The following is a 19,735-nucleotide window of genomic DNA, read 5'->3' as shown; positions in this document are numbered from 1 at the left end:
ACAGTGAATATATGTACATGTATGTGTATATGTATATTTGTACAGTGAATGTATGTATGTTTATATGTATATATGTACAGTGAATGTATATGTATGTGTGTATATATGTATATTTGTACATGTATTTGTATATGTATGTTTATACAGTGAAAGTATATGTACAGAATGTGTATATGTATGTTTGTACAGTGAAAGTATATGTACAGAATGTGTATATGTGTGTTTGTACAGTGAATATATGTACATGTATGTGTATATGTATATTTGTACAGTGATTGTATGTATGTGTATATGTATATATTCACAGTGAATGTATATGTACATGTATGTGTGTATATATGTATATTTGTATATGTATGTGTATATGTATGTTTGTACAGTGACTGTATATGTACATGTATGCTTGTACAGTGAATGTGTATATATGTGTATATGTATGTCTGTACAGTGAAAGTATATGTACATGTAAGTGTATATGTATGTTTGTACAGTGGATGCAGGATGTTTGTGATGACATGTCGCTTCTCAGTTACCACACACTCACACACACACACACTTTCGCTCTTTGTCACACACCCGGCGATCGACCAAGCGCATCTTTCGAAATGACTACAAAACTCGACAGGTGAGCAAAACGACGACAATTATTTACAGATTTTTGCAGTTAGCTCCTAATATTCACTTTTTGTTGACCTTTTGTCATGTCAGGACCCCAGTTTGTTGGATTTGAGTCATATTTAATCGCTTTATTTTTAAAGTCTCCCGCCAGGTTTCAGTGGTGATGGCAAATAAGTGTGGTTTGAGAAAAGAGCTGGTGAAAGTGAGACCAGCAAAAAGCCGAGCTGTCTTCTCGCTGACCCTTCTTTCTTTTTTCGGTTAACCACAAAGTATAAAAATTTACCTTTTGGTTTCGCCGATTTGATGGTGGACCTTCTTTTGTTCCTTGTGGGCGGGTGAGAAATGAGAAAGTACAGTTTGAAGTGAAGTTGTGTGTGTGATTGTCGTTTTCCAAATGTAAATAATGAAATTGTGATGTAGTTTGACACAAATGCAATGCTTCTCAATACTGTTTTCACACGCCCCCCCTTTGAATATAATTTTCTTTCACGCTCCCCCTAAATTTGAATGCCACTGAAAACTTTGATAATATTTATTCATTGACATATATTTTCCATTCAAACCACTCTATTAGGTGCGTCTGTTTATTTTCTCACGCCCCCCCTTTGGACATAATTTGTTTCACGCGCCCCCCCCCCCCCCCCCCCCCTCCCTAAATTGAAATGTCATTGAGAACCTTGATAACATTTACTCATTGACATAATTTTTCCCTTCAAATCACTCTAATAGATGTGTATGTTTAATTTCTCACACCCCCTTTTGGACATAATTTGTTTCACGCCCCCCCTCAATTGAAATGCCATTGAGAACCTTAATAATATTCATTCATTGACATATTTTTCCATTCAAACCACTCTTTATGATGCATATGTTTATTCCCCCCCCCCCCCCTCCCCCCTCACCCCTTCTGGACATAATTTGTTTCACGGCCCCCCTAAATTGAAATGCCACTGAAAACCTTGATAATATTTCTTCGATTACATATTTTCTACGTTCAAACCACTCTATTTAATGCGTATGTTAATTTTCTCATGCCTCCCTTTGGACATAATTTCTTTCACGCCCCCTCTAAATTAAAATAACACTGACAACCTTGAGAAAATTTACTCATTGACATATTTTTTCTGTTCAAACCACTCAATTAGATGTGTATATTTATTTTCTCACCCCCCCCCCCCCCCCCCCCCCCTTTGGACATAATTTGTTTCATGCCCCCTCTAAATTGAAATAACACTGACAACCTTGATAAAATTTACTCATTGACATATTTTTTCCGTTTAAACCACTCTATTGGATGTGTATATTTATTTTCTCACGCCCCCCTTTGGACATAATTTGTTTTACGCCCCCCTAAACTAAAAAGCTTTTGAGAACCTTGATAATATGTATTCATTGACATATTTTTCCATTCAAACCACTCTATTACATGCATATGTTTATTTTCTCACGCCCCCCTTTGGACATATTTTGTTTCACGAAATTGAAATGCCACTGAGAACCTAATAATATTTACTCGGTAACATATGTTTTCTGTTCCAACCAGTCTATTAAATAAATGGTAAATGATAAATGGGTTGTACTTGTATAGCGCTTTTCTACCTTCAAGGTACTCAAAGCGCTTTGACACTACTTCCACATTTACCCATTCACACACACATTCACACACTGATGGAGGGAGCTGCCATGCAAGGCGCCAACTAGCACCCATCAGGAGCAAGGGTGAATGGTCTTGCTCAGGACACAACGAACGTGACGAGGTTGGTTCTAGGTGGGATTTGAACCAGTGACCCTCGGGTTGCGCACGGCCACTCTCCCACTGCGCCACGCCGTCCCTAAATACGTATGTTTATTTTCTCACGCCCCCCCCTTCCCCTTTGCACATATTTAGTTTCACCCCCCTCTCAATTGAAATGCCAATGAGAACCTTAATAATATTCATTCATTGACATATTTTTCTGTTGAAACCACTCTATATGATGCGTATGTTTATTTTCTCACACCCCCCTTCTGGACATAATTTGTTTCACGGCCCCCCCAAATTGAAATGCCACTAAAAACCTTGATAATATTTTTTCAATGACATATGTTCTACGTTCAAACCACTCTATTTAATGCAAATGTTAATTTTTTCATGCCCCCCTTTGGACATAATTTGTTTCACGCCCCCTCTAAATTGAAATAACACTGACAACCTTGATAAAATTTACTCATTGAAATATTTTTTCCGTTCAAACCACTCTATTAGATGTGTATATTTATTTTCTCACGCCCCCCTTTGAACATAATTTGTTTCACGGTCCCCTAAACTAAAAAGCTATTGAGAACCTTGATAATATGTATTCATTGACATATTTTTCCATTCAAACCACTCTATTAGATGCATATGTTTATTTTCTCACGCCCCCCTTTGGATATATTTTGTTTCACGAAATTGAAATGCCACTGAGAACTTTAATAATATTTACTCGGTAACATATGTTTTCTGTTCGAACCACTCTATTAGATGCGTATGTTTATTTTCTCACGCCCCCCTTGCCCCCTTGGACATATTTAGTTTCACCCCCCCACCCCCCTCAATTGAAATGCCACTGAGATCTTTAATAACATTTACTCGGTAACATATGTTTTCTGTTCAAACCACTCTATTAGATGTGTATATTTATTTTCTCACGCCCCCCTTTGGACATGATTTGTTTCACGCCCCCCTAAACTAAAAAGCCATTGAGAACCTTGATAATATGTATTCATTGACATATTTTTCCATTCAAACCACTCTATTAGATGCATGTGTTTATTTTCTCACGCCCCCCTTTGGACATAATTTTCTGTCACGCTCCCCCTAAATTTAAATGCCACTGAAAACGTTGATAATATTTACTAATTGATTTACTTTTCCGTTCAAACCACTGTATTAGAAGTGTATTTTTATTTTCTCACGCCCCCCTTTGGACCTCATTTGTTTCACGCCTTCCCTAAATTTAAATGCCATTGAGAACCTTGATAATATTCATTCATTGACATATTTTTCCGTTCAAATCACTCTATTAGATGCATATGTTTATTATCTCACGCCCCCCATTGCGACATAATTAGTTTCACGCCCCCCTAAATTAAGAACCTCGATGATATTTATTCATTGACATATTGAAAAATGCAAATGTCACTGAAACCTTGATAATATTTACTCATAAACATATTTTTTCCGTTGGTATGTGACACACGCTAACTGAAAGCATGCTAACTTTAGCTTGTTAGCTTGCTAACATTAGCATGATAGCTCTTTGGGCTAATACAACTTGGTACGTGACACTTGTTAACTGTTAGTTTGCAAACGTTAGCATGCTACCGAGCTAATATTAGCATGCTAACTTTTTTTGTGTGCTTATTTTTCACTTTTTTCTCTATTTCCTTAGCCATACAGGTCACAGCCGTGTTACTTGATATGTGAGACATCCTAACTGTTAAGATGCCGTCGGCACACATGCTAAGTGTTAGCAGTTTAATGTGCGCATGCCAATGTTAGCATGCTAACTTTTTAGCTAACTTTACGTTTTTTTTCTCTAATTCCGCTGCCATACACCTTATAGTCATATAACTTGATATGTGTCACGTGCTAACTGATAGCATGCTAACAGTACCTTAATTGCGTGCTAACATGAGAATGATAGCTTTTTGTGCTAAATTTGCAACTGTTTACTCTAGAGACATATAACTTTGTACGTGACACTCGTAACTGTTAGCATGCAAACGTTAGCATGCTAGTGAGCTAGTATTAGCATGCTAAAAATTGTTTGGCTAATTTTTCACTTTTTCTCTACTTCCGCAGCCATACACCTCGCAGCCGTGTTACTTGATATGCGAAACCTGCTAACTGTTAGCAGGCCATTATTAGAACACATGCTAAATTTTTGCATTTTAATTTGCGCATGCTAATGTTTTAAGCTAGCCCTTTAACTCATTTTGTACAGTTACACCTGAAGCTCACAGATTCGGACACTCGGCACCATCTTAAAATTACAGCAACCTTTTTTCCTGGAGTCATTTAACATGGTATGTGACCCACGCTAACTGATAGAGCATGCTAACTTTAGCTCGTTAGTGTGCTAAATTTGCAACCGTTTACCCCGGAATCATACAACTTTGTCCGTGACACTTGTTTACCGTTAGCATGCTAGCGAGCTAATATTAGCATGCTAACTTTTTCTGTACTTGTTTTCCACTTTTTTCTCTACTTCGGCAGCCATACACCTCACAGCCCTGTTACTTGATATGTGAGACATGTGCGTATGCTAATGTTAGCATGCTAGCCTACAAACATTAACTGGCTAACTTTTTAGCTAACTTTACGTTTCTTTATCTAATTCCGCTACCATACGCCTTACAGTCATATAACTTAGTATATGACACATGCTAACTGATAGCATTCCAACTTTAGTTTGTTAGCTTGCAAAAATTAGCATTATAGCTTTTTGTGCTAAATTTGCAACCATTTACTCCTGAGTCATATAACTTGCTGCGTGACACTTGTTCACTGTTAGCATGCAAACGTTAGCATGCTAGCGAGCTAATATTAGCATGCTATTTTTTTTTGTTGCTTATTTTTCACTTTTTTCTATACTTCCGCAGCCATACACCTCGCAGACTTGTTACTTGATATGTGAGACATGCTAACTGTTAGCATGCCATTGTTAGCACACATGCTAAATGTTTTCATTGATTGATTGATTGATTGATTGATTGATTGATTGATTGCCCAGTTCAGTACATATTCCGTACAATTGACCGCTAAATGGTAACACCCGAATAAGTTTTTCAACTTGTTTAAGTCGGAGTCCATCTTAATCAATTCCTGGTAAGCACATTAAACTGTTAGCAGTTAAATGTGCGCATGCTAATGAACTGGCTAACCTTTTAGCTAACTTTACGTTTATTTTTCTACTTCCGCTGCCATACACCTAACAATTATACGACTGGGTATGTGACTCACGCTAACTGATAGCATGCTAACTTTAGCATGCTAGCGAACTAATATTAGCATGCTAACTTTTTTATGCTGATTTGTCAGTTTTTTCTCTCCATACACCTAACAGACGTGTTACTTGATATGTGAGACATGCTAACTGTTAGCATGCCCTTGTTAGCATACACGCCAAGTGTTAGCATTTCAATGTGCGCATGCTAATGTTAGCATGCTAGCACACGAACATGAACTGGCTAACTTTTTAACTAACTTTACATTTATTTTTCTACTTCCACTGCCATACACCTTACAATCATATGACTGGGTATGTGACTCACGCTAACTGATAGCATGCTAACGAGCTAATATTAGCACGCTTTTTTTTTTTGCATATTTTTCACTTTTTTCTCTACATACACCTAGCAGACGTGTTACTTGATATGTGAAACATGCTAACTGTTAGCATGCCCTCGTTAGCACACATGCCAAGTGTTAGCATTTCAACGTGCGCATGCTAATGTTAGCATGCTAGCATACGAACATGAACTGGCTAACTTTTTAACTAACTTTACGTTTATTTTTCTACTTCCGCTGCCATACACCTTACAATTATATGACTGGGTATGTGACTCACGCTAACTGATAGCATGCTAACGAGCTAATATTAGCATGCTAACTTTTTTTTTGCATATTTTTCACTTTTTTCTCTACATACACCTAACAGACGTGTTACTTGATATGTGAGACGTGCTAACTGTTAGCATGCCCTCGTTAGCACACATGCCAAGTGTTAGCATTTCGATGTGCGCATGCTAATGTTAGCATGCTAGCATACGAACATGAACTAGCTAACTTTTTAGCTAACTTTACGTTTATTTTTCTACTTCCGCTGCCATACACCTTACAATCATATGACTGGGTATATGACTCACGCTAACTGATAGCATGCTAACTTTAGAATGCTAGCGAGCTGATATTAGCATGCTAACTTTTTTTTTGCATATTTTTCACTTTTTTCTCTACATACACCTAACAGACGTGTTACTTGATATGTGAGACGTGCTAACTGTTAGCATGCCCTCGTTAGCACACATGCCAAGTGTTAGCATTTCGATGTGCGCATGCTAATGTTAGCATGCTAGCATACGAACATGAACTAGCTAACTTTTTAGCTAACTTTACGTTTATTTTTCTACTTCCGCTGCCATACACCTTACAATCATATGACTGGGTATATGACTCACGCTAACTGATAGCATGCTAACTTTAGCATGCTAGCGAACTAATATTAGCATGCTAACTTTTTTATGCTGATTTGTCACTTTTTTCTCTCCATACACCTAACAGACGTGTTACTTGATATGTGAGACATGCTAACTGTTAGCATGCCCTCATTAGCATACATGCCAAGTGTTAACGTTTCAATGTGCGCATGCTAATGTTAGCATGCTAGCATACGAACATGAACTGGCTAACTTTTTAGCTAACTTTACGTTTATTTTTCTACTTCCGCTGCCATACACCTTACAATCATATGACTGGGTATGTGACTCACGCTAACTGATAGCATGCTAACGAGCTAATATTAGCATGCTAACTTTTTTTTTGCATATTTTTCACTTTTTTCTCCACATACACCTAACAGACGTGTTACTTGATATGTGAGACATGCTAACTGTTAGCATGCCCTCGTTAGCACACATGCCAAGAGTTAGCATTTCAATGTGCGCATGCTAATGTAAGCATGCTAGCATACGAACATGAACTGGCTAACTTTTTAGCTAACTTTACGTTTATTTTTCTACTTCCGCTGCCATACACCTTACAATCATATGACTGGGTATATGACTCACGCTAACTGATAGCATGCTAACTTTAGCATACTAGCGAGCTAATGTTAACATGCATTTTTTTTTGTGTTGATTTTTCTCTTTTTTCTCTACATACACCTAACAGACGTGTTACTTGATATGTGAGACATGCTAACTGTTAGCATACCCTCGTTAGCACACATGCCAAGTGTTAGCATTTCAATGTGCGCATGCTAATGTTAGCATGCTAGCATACAAACATGAACTGGCTAGCTTTTTAGCTAACTTTATGTTTATTTTTCTACTTCCGCTGCCATACACCTTACAATCATATGACTGGGTATGTGAGTACCGCTAACTGATAGCATGCTAACTTTAGCATGCTAGCGAGCTGATATTAGCATGCTAACTTTTTTTTGTGCATATTTTTCACTTTTTTCTCTACATACACCTAACAGACGTGTTACTTGATATGTGAAACATGCTAACTGTTAACATGCCATTGTTAGCACACATGCTAAGTGTTAGCATTTCAATGTTTGCATGCTAATGTTAGCATGCTAGCATATGAACATGAACTGGCTAACTTTTTAGCTAACTTTACGTTTATTTTTCTACTTCCGCTGCCATACAACTTACAACCATATGACTGGGTATGTGACTCACGCTAACTGATAGCATGCTAACTTTAGCATGCTAGCAAGCTAATATTAGCATGCTAACTTTTTTTTGCATATTTTTCACTTTTTTCTCTACATACACCTAACAGACGTGTTACTTGATATGTGAGACATGCTAACTGTTAGCATGCCATTGTTCGCACACATGCTAAGTGTGTTGATTGATTGATTGATTGATTGATTGATTGATTGATTGATTGATTGATTGATTGATTGATTGATTGATTGAAACTTTTATTAGTAGATTGCACAGTTCAGTACATATTCCGTACAATTGACCACTAAATGGTAACACCCGAAAAGGTTTTTCAACTTGTTTAAGTCGGGGTCCATGTTAATCAGTTCCTGGTAAGCACATTAAACTATTAGCAGTTGAATGAGCGCATGCTAATGAACTGGCTAACCTTTTAGCTAACTTTAAGTTTATTTTTCTACTTCCGCTGCTATACACCTTACAATCACAGGACTTGGTATGTGACTCACACTAACTGATAGCATGCTAACTTTAGCATGCTAGCGAGCTAATATTAGCATGCTAACTTTTTTTTGCTGATTTTTCACATTTTTATCTACATACACCTAACAGACATGTTGCTTGATATGTGAGACATGCTAACTGTTAGCATGCCCTCGTTAGCACTCGTGCTAAGTGTTAGCATTTTAATGTGCGCATGCTAATGTTTTAAGCTAGCTCTGTAGCTCTTTTTGTACAGTTGCACCTAAAACTCAAGGATTCGGACACTGGGCACCAGCTTAGAAGTACGGCGGCTTCCGGCGACCCTCGGCCTTAGGTCCGGGGCACAGATAGCAGGCCAATGAATGTTTTAGTTTGAAATGTTATCTTTGAAATGTGCTTATATATCCAACTTCCATTGCTTGAAGCGTGCTTTTGCCGGCCAACAAGTTCATCTACCACTACGAGAACATGCGCTGGGCCAAGGGCCGCAATGAAACCTACTTGTGCTTTGTGGTCAAGAGGCGAGTGGGGCCCGACTCGCTGTCCTTTGACTTCGGACACCTGCGTAACCGCAACGGCTGCCACGTGGAGGTGAGGCGGGGGATCCGGAAACACGGGAGAACACCGTTTAATATCGGGCTGGTCCTTGTTGTTCAGCTCCTGTTCATGCGCTACCTGGGGACCCTGTGCCCGGGCCTGTGGGGGAGCGGCGCTGCCGGCGGCCGGAGGCGGAGCTACTCCATCACTTGGTTCTGTTCCTGGTCTCCGTGCGTTAACTGCGCCGTGGCTCTGTCGCGGTTCCTCGGCCGGATGCCCAACCTGCGCCTCAGGATCTTCGTGTCCCGCCTCTATTTCTGCGACCAGGAGGACAGCCGGGAGAGGGACGGCCTGCGGTTGCTGCGAAAAAACGGGGTCCAGATCACGGTCATGAGTTACAAAGGTAGTTCCACTTTCAGCCGATATGGTACCATTTCCCTGATAACTAGGAATCGATATGTGAATATATAAATACAATCTATTATACAGCATTATTCACATGTGAATAATAGTCTATTATACAGCATTATTCCCGTGTGAATAATATAAATACAGTCTATTATACAGCATTTTTCACATGTGAATAACAAATACAGTATTATTCACATGTGAGTAACATAATTACAGTCTATTATAAAGCAGTAGTCACATGTGAATAGTATAAATACAGTCTATTATACAGCATTATGCACATGTGAATAACATACATACAGTCTATTATACAGCATTATTCACATGTGAATAACATAAATACAGTCTATTATACAGCTTTATTCACATGTGAATAACGTAAATACAGTCTATTATACAGCATTATTCACATGTGAATAACAAATACAGTCTATTATACAGCATTATTCCCATGTGAATAATATAAATACAGTCTATTATACAGCATTATTCACATGTAAATAACAAATACAGTATTATTCACATATGAGTAACATAAATACAGTCTATTATAAAGCAGTAGTCACATGTGAATAGTATGAATACAGTCTATTATACAGCATTATGCACATGTGAATAATAAATACAGTCTATTATACAGCATTATTCACATGTGAATAACAAATACAGTATTATTCACATGTGAATAGTATAAATACAGTCTATTATACAGCATTATCCACATGTAAATAACATAAATACAGTTTATTATACAGCATTATTCACATGTGAATAACATAAATACAGTCTATTATACAGCATTATTCACATGTGAATAACAAATACAGTCTATTATACAGCATTATTCACATGTGAGTAACATAAATACAGTCTATTATAAAGCAGTAGTCACAAGTGAATAGTATAAATACAGTCTTATACAGCATTATGCACATGTAAATAACATAAATACAGTCTATTATACAGCATTATTCACATGTGAATAATAAATACAGTCTATTATACAGCATTATTCACATGTGAATAACAAATACAGTATTATTCACATGTGAATAGTATAAATACAGTCTATTATACAGCATTATGCACATGTAACTAACATAAATACAGTCTATTATACAGCATTATTCACATGTGAATAATAAATACAGTCTATTATACAGCATTATTCACATGTGAATAACAAATACAGTATTATTCACATGTGAATAGTATAAATAGTGTATTGTACAGCATTATGCACATGTAAATAACATAAATACAGTCTATTATATAGCATTATTCATAGTGAATAACATAAATACAGTCTATTATACAGCATTATTCACGTGTGAATAACTTAAATACAGTCTATTATACAGCATTATTCACATGTGAATAACATAAATACAGTCAATTATACAGCATTAATCACATGTGAATAACATAAATACAGTCTATTATACAGCATTATTCACATGTGAATAACATAAATACAGTCTATTATACAGCATTATTCACATGTGGATAATATAAATACAGTCTATTATACAGCATTATTCACATGTGGATAATATAAATACATTCTATTATACATTCTACCTTCTAACCTATTCTGAAATGTTTCAGGTAATTTAAATTACGCAAGCGAGGAATACTACTTGTACTAATTGTGATTAATCCCAACTCAAAAGTGTAATTTGTTATTGTTAAACATTGTCAAACGTTGTTAAACATTGTTGAACATTGTTTAGCATTGTTAAATATCCTTGAAAATCGTTGAACATTGTTAAATGTTGTTTAAAGTTGTTGAACATTGTTGAATATTGCTGAACATTGTTTACCATTATTTTACGTTGTTTAAATTTGTTGAACATTGTTAAAAGTTGTTTAAGGTTATTAAACGTTAGTAAAAACCGATGTTGAACGTTGTTAAACGATGTTGAAGATTTTTGAATGTTGTTAAACGTTGAATATCGTTGAACGTTGTTAAACGTTGAATATCGTTGAATATTGCTGAACATTGTTTACCATTGTTCATCATTGTTAAACGTTATTGAACGTTGTTGAACGTTGTTAAACGTTGTTGAATATTGTTGAACATTGTTGAATATTGTTGAACATTGTTGAATATTGTAAAAAATTCTTTACCATTGTTGAATATCGTTGAACATCGTTAACCATTGTTTAACATTGTTAAACATCATTGAATGTTGTTGAACGTCGTTAAACGTTGAATACTGTTTACCATTGTTTAACGTTGTTTAAATTTGTTGAACGTTGTTGAACATTGTTGAACATTGTTAAACGTTGTTGAACGTTGTCGAACATTGTTGAATATTAATGAACATTGTTGAATATCGTTGAATGTTGTTTACCATTGTTATACATTGTTTAAAGTTGTTGAACATTGTTGAACATCGTTTAACATTGTTTAAAGTTGTTGAACATTGTTGAATATTCTTGAACATTTTCAAACATTGTTAACAATTGTTAAACGTTGTTTAACATTGTTGAACGTTGTCGAACGTTGTTGAATATGAATGAATATTGTTCAGTATTGTTGAACATTGTTGAACATCGTTGAACATTGTTTACCATTGTTTAACATTGTTATACGTTGTTTAAAGTTGTTGAACATTGTTGAATATTGTTGAACATTGTTGAACATTGTTGAACATTGTTGAACATCGTTGAACATTATTGAACATCGTTGAACATCGTTCAAAATTGTCGAACACTGTTGAATATTGTTGAACATTGTTGATCATTGTTGACCATTATTAAACATTGTTAAACCATATTGAACGTTGTTAAATGTTGTCAAACATTGTTAAACATCGTTAAACGTTGTTAAACGTTGTTAAACATTTTTGGACTTGTTGAACGTTGTTAAACATTGTTAATTGTTGTCAAATGTTGTTAAACATTGTTTAACGTTGTTATACATCGTTAAACATTGTTAAACGTTTTAAAACGATGTTGAACGTTGTTAAACGATGTTGAACATTTTTGAACGTTGTTAAACGTTAAACGTTGTTAAACGATGTTGAACGTTGTTAAACGTTGAATATCGTTGAGTATTGTTGAACATTGTTGAACATCGTTGAACATTGTTGAACATCGTTTAAAATTGTTGAACATCGTTGAACATTGTTGAACATCGTAGAACATTGTTGAACATTGTTTGAAATTATTGAACATTGTTGTATATTGTTGAACATTGTTGATCATTGTTGAACATTATTAAACATTGTTAAACATTGTTAAACAATGTTGAACGTTGTTAAACATTGTTGAACAATGTTGAACGTTGTTAAACATTGTTAAACGTTGTCATACATTGGTAAACGTTGTTGAACTTGTTGAACGTTGTTGAACTTGTTGAACGTTCTTAAACATTGTTAAACGTTGTTGAACGTCATTGAACGTTGTTAAATGTCATTGAACATCGTTGAACATTGTTTATGTTGTTAAACATTGTTGAAGGTGAAAGAAGTGTAAAAAAGAGAAAGAAGAACATTCCCTGTGTACGTTGTGGACTTGTCCTCAGACTTCTTCTACTGCTGGCAGACCTTCGTGGATCACAAGCACAGCTCCTTCAAGGCCTGGGACAGTCTGCAGCAGAACTCTCTCCGACTGTCCAGGAAACTCAAACGCATCCTTCAGGTACTGCAGCTAACTGACCGCTACACAACCCCCGAGTTAGTTTGTGCCTCATTCTTGTGAGAACCCTGCGTGCGACTGTAGCGTTAGGGCAGGGGTGTCCAAATGTTGTTGTTTTTTTTGTTTTTTAAATTCATTCAATGCTTACATCGCTAGATGAACTTCAGATCTATCTGTTGTTATACTTCTTTTTTTTCTTCTTTTTTATGTTTGTTTTTACGGCAAAAACACAAAATATGTAATATTTCCCCCAAAATATTCTCAAAATATTGGTACTTGGAGCCTTAAATCGATCAATAATTCATGACAATATAGTTTTTTTTGTTTTTTTAAGTAGATAAAAAACACATCATTATGAGATACAAAGTCATATTTGTGAGATAAAATGGTAAAGAATGAGATGAAAATAGTCATATTTGTGAGATAAAAATGCATAGCTGAGATTAAAAAAGTGATAAATACATAATTATGAGATACAAAGTCGTATTTGTGAGATAAAAGTGTTAAAGAATGAGATGAAAATAGTCATATTTGTGAGATAAAAATGCATAATTGAGATTTAAAAAGTGATGAAAATACATAACTATGAGATACAAAGTTGTATTTGTGAGAGACAAATAGATAATGTTGAGACACAAAGTCATATTTGTGAGATAAAAACACACAATGATGAGATACAAAGTCAAATTTGTGAGATAAAAAAACATAATTATGAGATACAAAGTCATATTTGTGGGAAAGATAATGCATAATTACGAGAGTTTTAAAAAGTCATATTTGTGAGATAAAAATACAAAATTACGAGATACAAAGTCATATTTGTGAGATAAAAATAAATAATGATGAGATACAAAGTCATATTTGTGAGATAAAAATGTTAAAGAATAAGATGAAAATAGGCATTTTTGTGAGATAAAAATGCATATCTGAGATTAAGAAAGTGATGAAAATACATAATTATGAGATACAAAGTCGCATTTGTGAGATACAAATGCAGAATTATGAGACACAAAGTCATATTTGTGAGATAAAAACACACAATTATGAGATACAAAGTCATATTTGTGAGATAAAAACACACAATTATGAGATACAAAGTCAAATTTGTGAGATAAAAATACATAATTATGAGATACAAAGTCATATTTGTGAGAAGATAATGCATAATTACGAGAGTTTTAAAAAGTCATATTTGTGAGATAAAAATACAAAATTATGAGATACAAAGTCATATTTGTGAGATAAAAATAAATAATGATGAGATACAAAGTCATATTTGTGAGATAAAAATAAATAATTATGAGATCCAATGTCATATTTGTGAGATGATAATAATAATAATCATGAGATACAAAGTCATATTTGTGAGATAAAAGTAGATCATTATGAAATACATAGTCATATTTGTGAGATGATAATGCATAATTATGAGATAAAGTCATATTTGTGAGATAAAAGTACATAATTATGAGATACAAAGTCATATTTGTGAGTTAAAAATGTTAAAGAATAAAATGAAAATAGTCATTTTTGTGAGATAAAAATGCATATCTGAGATTAAGAAAGTGATGAAAATACATAATTATGAGATACAAAGTCGTATTTGTGAGATACAAATGCAGAATTATGAGACACAAAGTCATATTTGTGAGATAAAAACACACAATTATGCGATATAAAGTCAAATTTGTGAGATGAAAATACATAATTATGAGATACAAAGTCATATTTGTGAGAAGATAATGCATAATTATGAGAGTTTTAAAAATTCATATTTGTGAGATAAAAAAATCTAAATTACGAGATACAAAGTCATATTTGTGAGATTAAAATACATAATTATGAGATTTTTTAAAAGTCATATTTGTGAGATAAAAATAAATAATTATAAGATACAAAGTCATATTTGTGAGATAAAAATACATCATTATGAGATACAAAGTCATATTTTTATATGTATCTGAATGCATATATACATATATATACTGTGTATATATATATATATATATATATATATATATATATATATATATATATATATATATATATATATATATATATATATATATATATATATATATATATATATATATATGTGTATGTGTATACAGCTCTCTGAGCTGCCACCTTACCGTGGTAGAGGAGTTTGCGTGTCCCAATGATCCTAGGAGCTATGTTGTCCGGGGGCATAAAGCCCCCTGGTAGGGTCTCCCAAGGCAAACAGGTTCTAGGTGAGGGATCAGACAAAGAGCAGCTCGAAGACCTTTATGAAGAAGAAAAAGCATGGACCCAGATTTCCCTCGCCCGGACGCGGGTCACCGGGGCCCCCCTCTGGAGCCAGGCCCGGAGGTGGGGCGCGATGGCGAGCGCCTGGTGGCCGGGCCTGTTCCCATGGGGCCCGGCCGGGCACAGCCCGAAGAGGCAACGTGGGTCACCCCTCCAATGGGCTCACCACCCATAGCAGGGGCCATAGAGGTCGGGTGCAATGTGAGCTGGGCGGCAGCCGAAGGCAGGGCACTTGGCGGTCCGATCCTCGGCTACAGAAGCTAGCTCTTGGGACGTGGAACGTCACGTCACTGGGGGGGAAAGAGCCTGAGCTAGTGCGCGAAGTCGAGAAATTCCGGCTGGATATAGTCGGACTCACTTCGACGCACAGCAAGGGCTCTGGAACCACCTCTCTCGAGAGGGATTGGACCCTCTTCCACTCTGGCGTTGCCGGCAGTGAGAGGCGACGGGCTGGGGTGGCAATTGTTGTTTCCCCCCGGCTCAAAGCCTGTACGTTGGAGTTCAACCCGGTGGACGAAAGGGTAGCCTCCCTCCGCCTTCGGGTGGAGGGACGGGTCCTGACTGTTGTTTGTGCTTATGCACCAAACAGCAGTTCAGAGTACCCACCCTTTTTGGGAACACTCGAGGGAGTACTGAAAAGTGCTCCCTCGGGTGATTCCCTTGTCCTACTGGGAGACTTCAACGCTCACGTCGGCAACGACAGTGAAACCTGGAGAGGCGTGATTGGGAAGAATGGGCGTCCGGATCTGAACCCGAGTGGTGTTTTGTTATCGGACTTTTGTGCTCGTCACAGTTTGTCCATAACAAACACCATGTTCAAACATAAGGGTGTCCATATGTGCACTTGGCACCAGGACACCCTAGGCCGCAGTTCCATGATCGACTTTGTAGTTGTGTCATCGGATTTGCGGCCTTATGTTTTGGACACCCGGGTGAAGAGAGGGGCGGAGCTTTCTACCGATCACCACCTGGTGGTGAGTTGGCTGCGATGGTGGGGGAGGATGCCGGACAGACCTGGGAGGCCCAAACGCATTGTGAGGGTCTGCTGGGAAAGTCTGGCAGAGTCTCCTGTCAGACAAAGTTTCAATTCCCACCTCCGGAAGAACTTTGGACATGTCACGAGGGAGATGCTGGACATTGAGTCCGAGTGGACCATGTTCCGCACCTCTATTGTCGAGGCGGCAGATCGGAGCTGTGGCCGCAAGGTAGTTGGTGCCTGTCGGGGCGGCAATCCTAAAACCCCTTGGTGGACACCAGCGGTGAGGGATGCCGTCAAGCTGAAGAAGGAGTCCTATTGGGTCCTTTTGGCTCATAGGACTCCGGAGGCAGTGGACAGGTACCGACAGGCCAAGCGGTGTGCAGCTTCAGCGGTCGCGGAGGCAAAAACTCGGACATGGGAGGAGTTCGGGGAAGCCTTGGAAAACGACTTCCGGACGGCTTCGAAGCGATTTTGGACCACCGCCCGCCGCCTCAGGAAGGGGAAGCAGTGCACTATCAACACCGTGTATGGTGCGGATGGTGTTCTGCTGACCTCAACTGCGGATGTTGTGGATAGGTGGAAGGAATACTTCGAAGACCTCCTCAATCCCACCAACACGTCTTCCTATGAGGAAGCAGTGCCTGGGGAATCTGTTGTGGACTCTCCTATTTCTGGGGTTGAGGTCGCTGAGGTAGTTAAAAAGCTCCTCGGTGGCAAGGCCCCAGGGGTGGAAGAGATCCGCCCGGAGTTCCTTAAGGCTCTGGATATTGTGGGGCTGTCTTGGTTGACAAAACTTTGCAGCATCGCGTGGACGTCGGGGGCGGTACCTCTGGATTGGCAGACCGGGGTGGTGGTTCCTCTCTTTAAGAAGGGGGACCGGAGGGTGTGTTCCAACTATCGTGGGATCACACTCCTCAGCCTTCCCGGTAAGGTTTATTCAGGTGTACTGGAGAGGAGGCTACCTCGGATTCAGGAGGAACAGTGTGGTTTTCGTCCTGGTCGTGGAACTGTGGAACAGCTCTATACTCTTGGCAGGGTTCTTGAGGGTGCATGGGAGTTTGCCCAACCAGTCTACATGTGCTTTGTGGACTTGGAGAAGGCATTTGACCGTGTCCCTCGGGAAGTCCTGTGGGGAGTGCTCAGAGAGTATGGGGTATCGGACTGTCTTATTGTGGCGGTCCGTTCCCTGTACGATCAGTGCCAGAGCTTGGTCCGCATTGCCGGCAGTAAGTCGAACACATTTCCAGTGAGGGTTGGACTCCGCCAAGGCTGTCCTTTGTCACCGATTCTGTTCATAACTTTTATGGACAGAATTTCTAGGCGCAGTCAAGGCTTTGAGGGGTTCCGGTTTGGTAACCGCAGGATTAGATCTCTGCTTTTTGCAGATGATGTGGTTTTGATGGCTTCATCTGACCGGGATCTTCAGCTCTCGCTGGATCGGTTCGCAGCCGAGTGTGAAGCGACCAGAATGAGAATCAGCACCTCCAAGTCCGAGTCCATGGTTCTCGCCCGGAAAAGGGTGGAATGCCATCTCCGGGTTGGGGAGGAGACCCTGCCCCAAGTGGAGGAGTTCAAGTACCTAGGAGTCTTGTTCACGAGTGAGGAAAGAGTGAATGGTGAGATTGACAGGTGGATCGGTGCGGCGTCTTCAGTAATGCGGACGTTGTACCGATCCGTTGTGGTGAAGAAGGAACTGAGCCGGAAGGCAAAGCTCTCAATTTACCGGTCGATCTACGTTCCCATCCTCACCTATGGTCATGAGCTTTGGGTTATGACCCAAAGGATAAGATCACAGGTACAAGCGGCCAAAATGAGTTTCCTCCGCCGTGTGGCGGGGCTCTCCCTTAGAGATAGGGTGAGAAGCTCTGCCATCCGGGAGGAACTCAAAGTAAAGCCGCTGCTCCTTCACATCGAGAGGAGCCAGATGAGGTGGTTCGGGCATCTGGTCAGGATGCCTCCCGAACGCCTCCCTAGTGCACGTCCAACCGGTAGGAGGCTACGGGGAAGACCCAGGACACGTTGGGAAGACTATGTCTCCCGGCTGGCCTGGGAACGCCTCGGGATCCCCCGGGAAGAGCTAGACGAAGTGGCTGGGGAGAGGGAAGTCTGGGTTTCCCTGCTTAGGCTGTTGCCCCCGCGACCCGACCTCGGATAAGCGGAAGAGGATGGATGGATGGATGGATGGATGGATGGATGGATGGATGGATGGATGTGTATATATATATACTGTATATATATATATATATATATATATATATATATATATATATATATATATATATATATATATATATATATATATATATATATATATATATATATATACGATGACATCATCATAATTCTGTCCCTCTTTAGGACGATGAGATGGAAGATTTAAGCGACGCCTTCAAGCTGCTTGGACTGTGAGACATTTTCATGGCTGCTAAGTGACGTCATCACTACAGCGGCTGACCTCAGAACAAAGAAACTGGTTTTATTTTGTAAAAATGTGGTGTTACTAACTCAAACAACGGCCAAAAACAACCTTTTTTTTGTATACGTCACGTCTTGTTATTATTGTAAAATATCCAATAAATGCTTTCTTGTGCTGTGGTTTTTCATTCACTCCAGACTTTCTAATAACACATATTTTTTTATTACACAGGCAAGTTTTATTTTCAATTAATTTAAAATAAAAGGGATGCGTAAAATTTAAGTCGCCTATAATATAGTACAAAAATATTTTTTAAATATATGTAAAAAATGGAATAAAATAAGTAATTATTTAATTTGTCACCAAAATTTGGGCCAATGAGTACTAAAAGAACAACAATTAGTGATATGTACAACTTGGCTCTCCACATAACCCAATAACGACCCACATTAAAATACAGTAGCAAAGTAGGCCTAAGTATTCATTAAAAACAACGCAGACCCAACAGGCACAAGACATTGATACAATGTTGATTATGCGGATATCTTTTCAGTTTTCTTCCTGTGATTAAGAGTGCGGAGTCCGTCCTAGGCTGCCCACTAGTCTGCATTGAAGAGGTGGCTGACAGATGGATGTTGACCAACCTGACATCCGTCATGTTTTCTTTTTTTCAAGATGGCAATGCTGTAGTGGCAGCTGTGTTCTTTTTTGTGTTTTATTTTTTTGAACTCAGTGTGATAAAGCCCTTAAAAACTTTTATTTAAAGGTGTATGATAAAAATAACATTAACGAAAAATAATAATAATACGAAATTTAATATATCAAGGGTAATTCAACAAAGCCACGCTGTTGTAGCACGTGGCTTGGCATCGTCTTGCTGAAATAAGCAGGGGCGTCCATGATAACGTTGCTTGGATGGATCCAAAACCTGTATG

The 19,735-nt window shown here is 38.1% G+C and overlaps 1 protein-coding gene across 2 annotated transcripts; it reads left to right on the top strand.

Moving 5' to 3' along the window:
- Positions 1 to 400: 400 nt before the first annotated feature.
- On the top strand, positions 401 to 18,969 carry aicda (activation-induced cytidine deaminase). Of its 2 annotated transcripts, none has more exons than XM_061915349.1 (5): positions 401 to 625; positions 8,952 to 9,117; positions 9,184 to 9,466; positions 13,027 to 13,122; positions 18,743 to 18,969. In XM_061915349.1, exons 1-5 carry the CDS (start codon positions 480 to 482, stop codon positions 18,748 to 18,750), a joined length of 699 nt encoding a protein of 232 aa, XP_061771333.1. In that variant the 5' UTR covers positions 401 to 479; the 3' UTR covers positions 18,751 to 18,969. The 2 variants fall into 2 exon arrangements, with proteins under 2 accessions (XP_061771333.1, XP_061771332.1); XM_061915348.1 differs by having other exon boundaries at positions 424 to 625; positions 13,007 to 13,122.
- The last annotated feature ends 766 nt before the right edge of the window (positions 18,970 to 19,735 follow it).

Source organism: Nerophis ophidion, linkage group LG11 (assembly GCF_033978795.1).
Source record: "Nerophis ophidion isolate RoL-2023_Sa linkage group LG11, RoL_Noph_v1.0, whole genome shotgun sequence".
NCBI lineage: Eukaryota > Metazoa > Chordata > Actinopteri > Syngnathiformes > Syngnathidae > Nerophis > Nerophis ophidion.
Note: the sequence above shows the minus strand (reverse complement) of the source record. Positions and strands in the feature narration are given on the sequence as shown.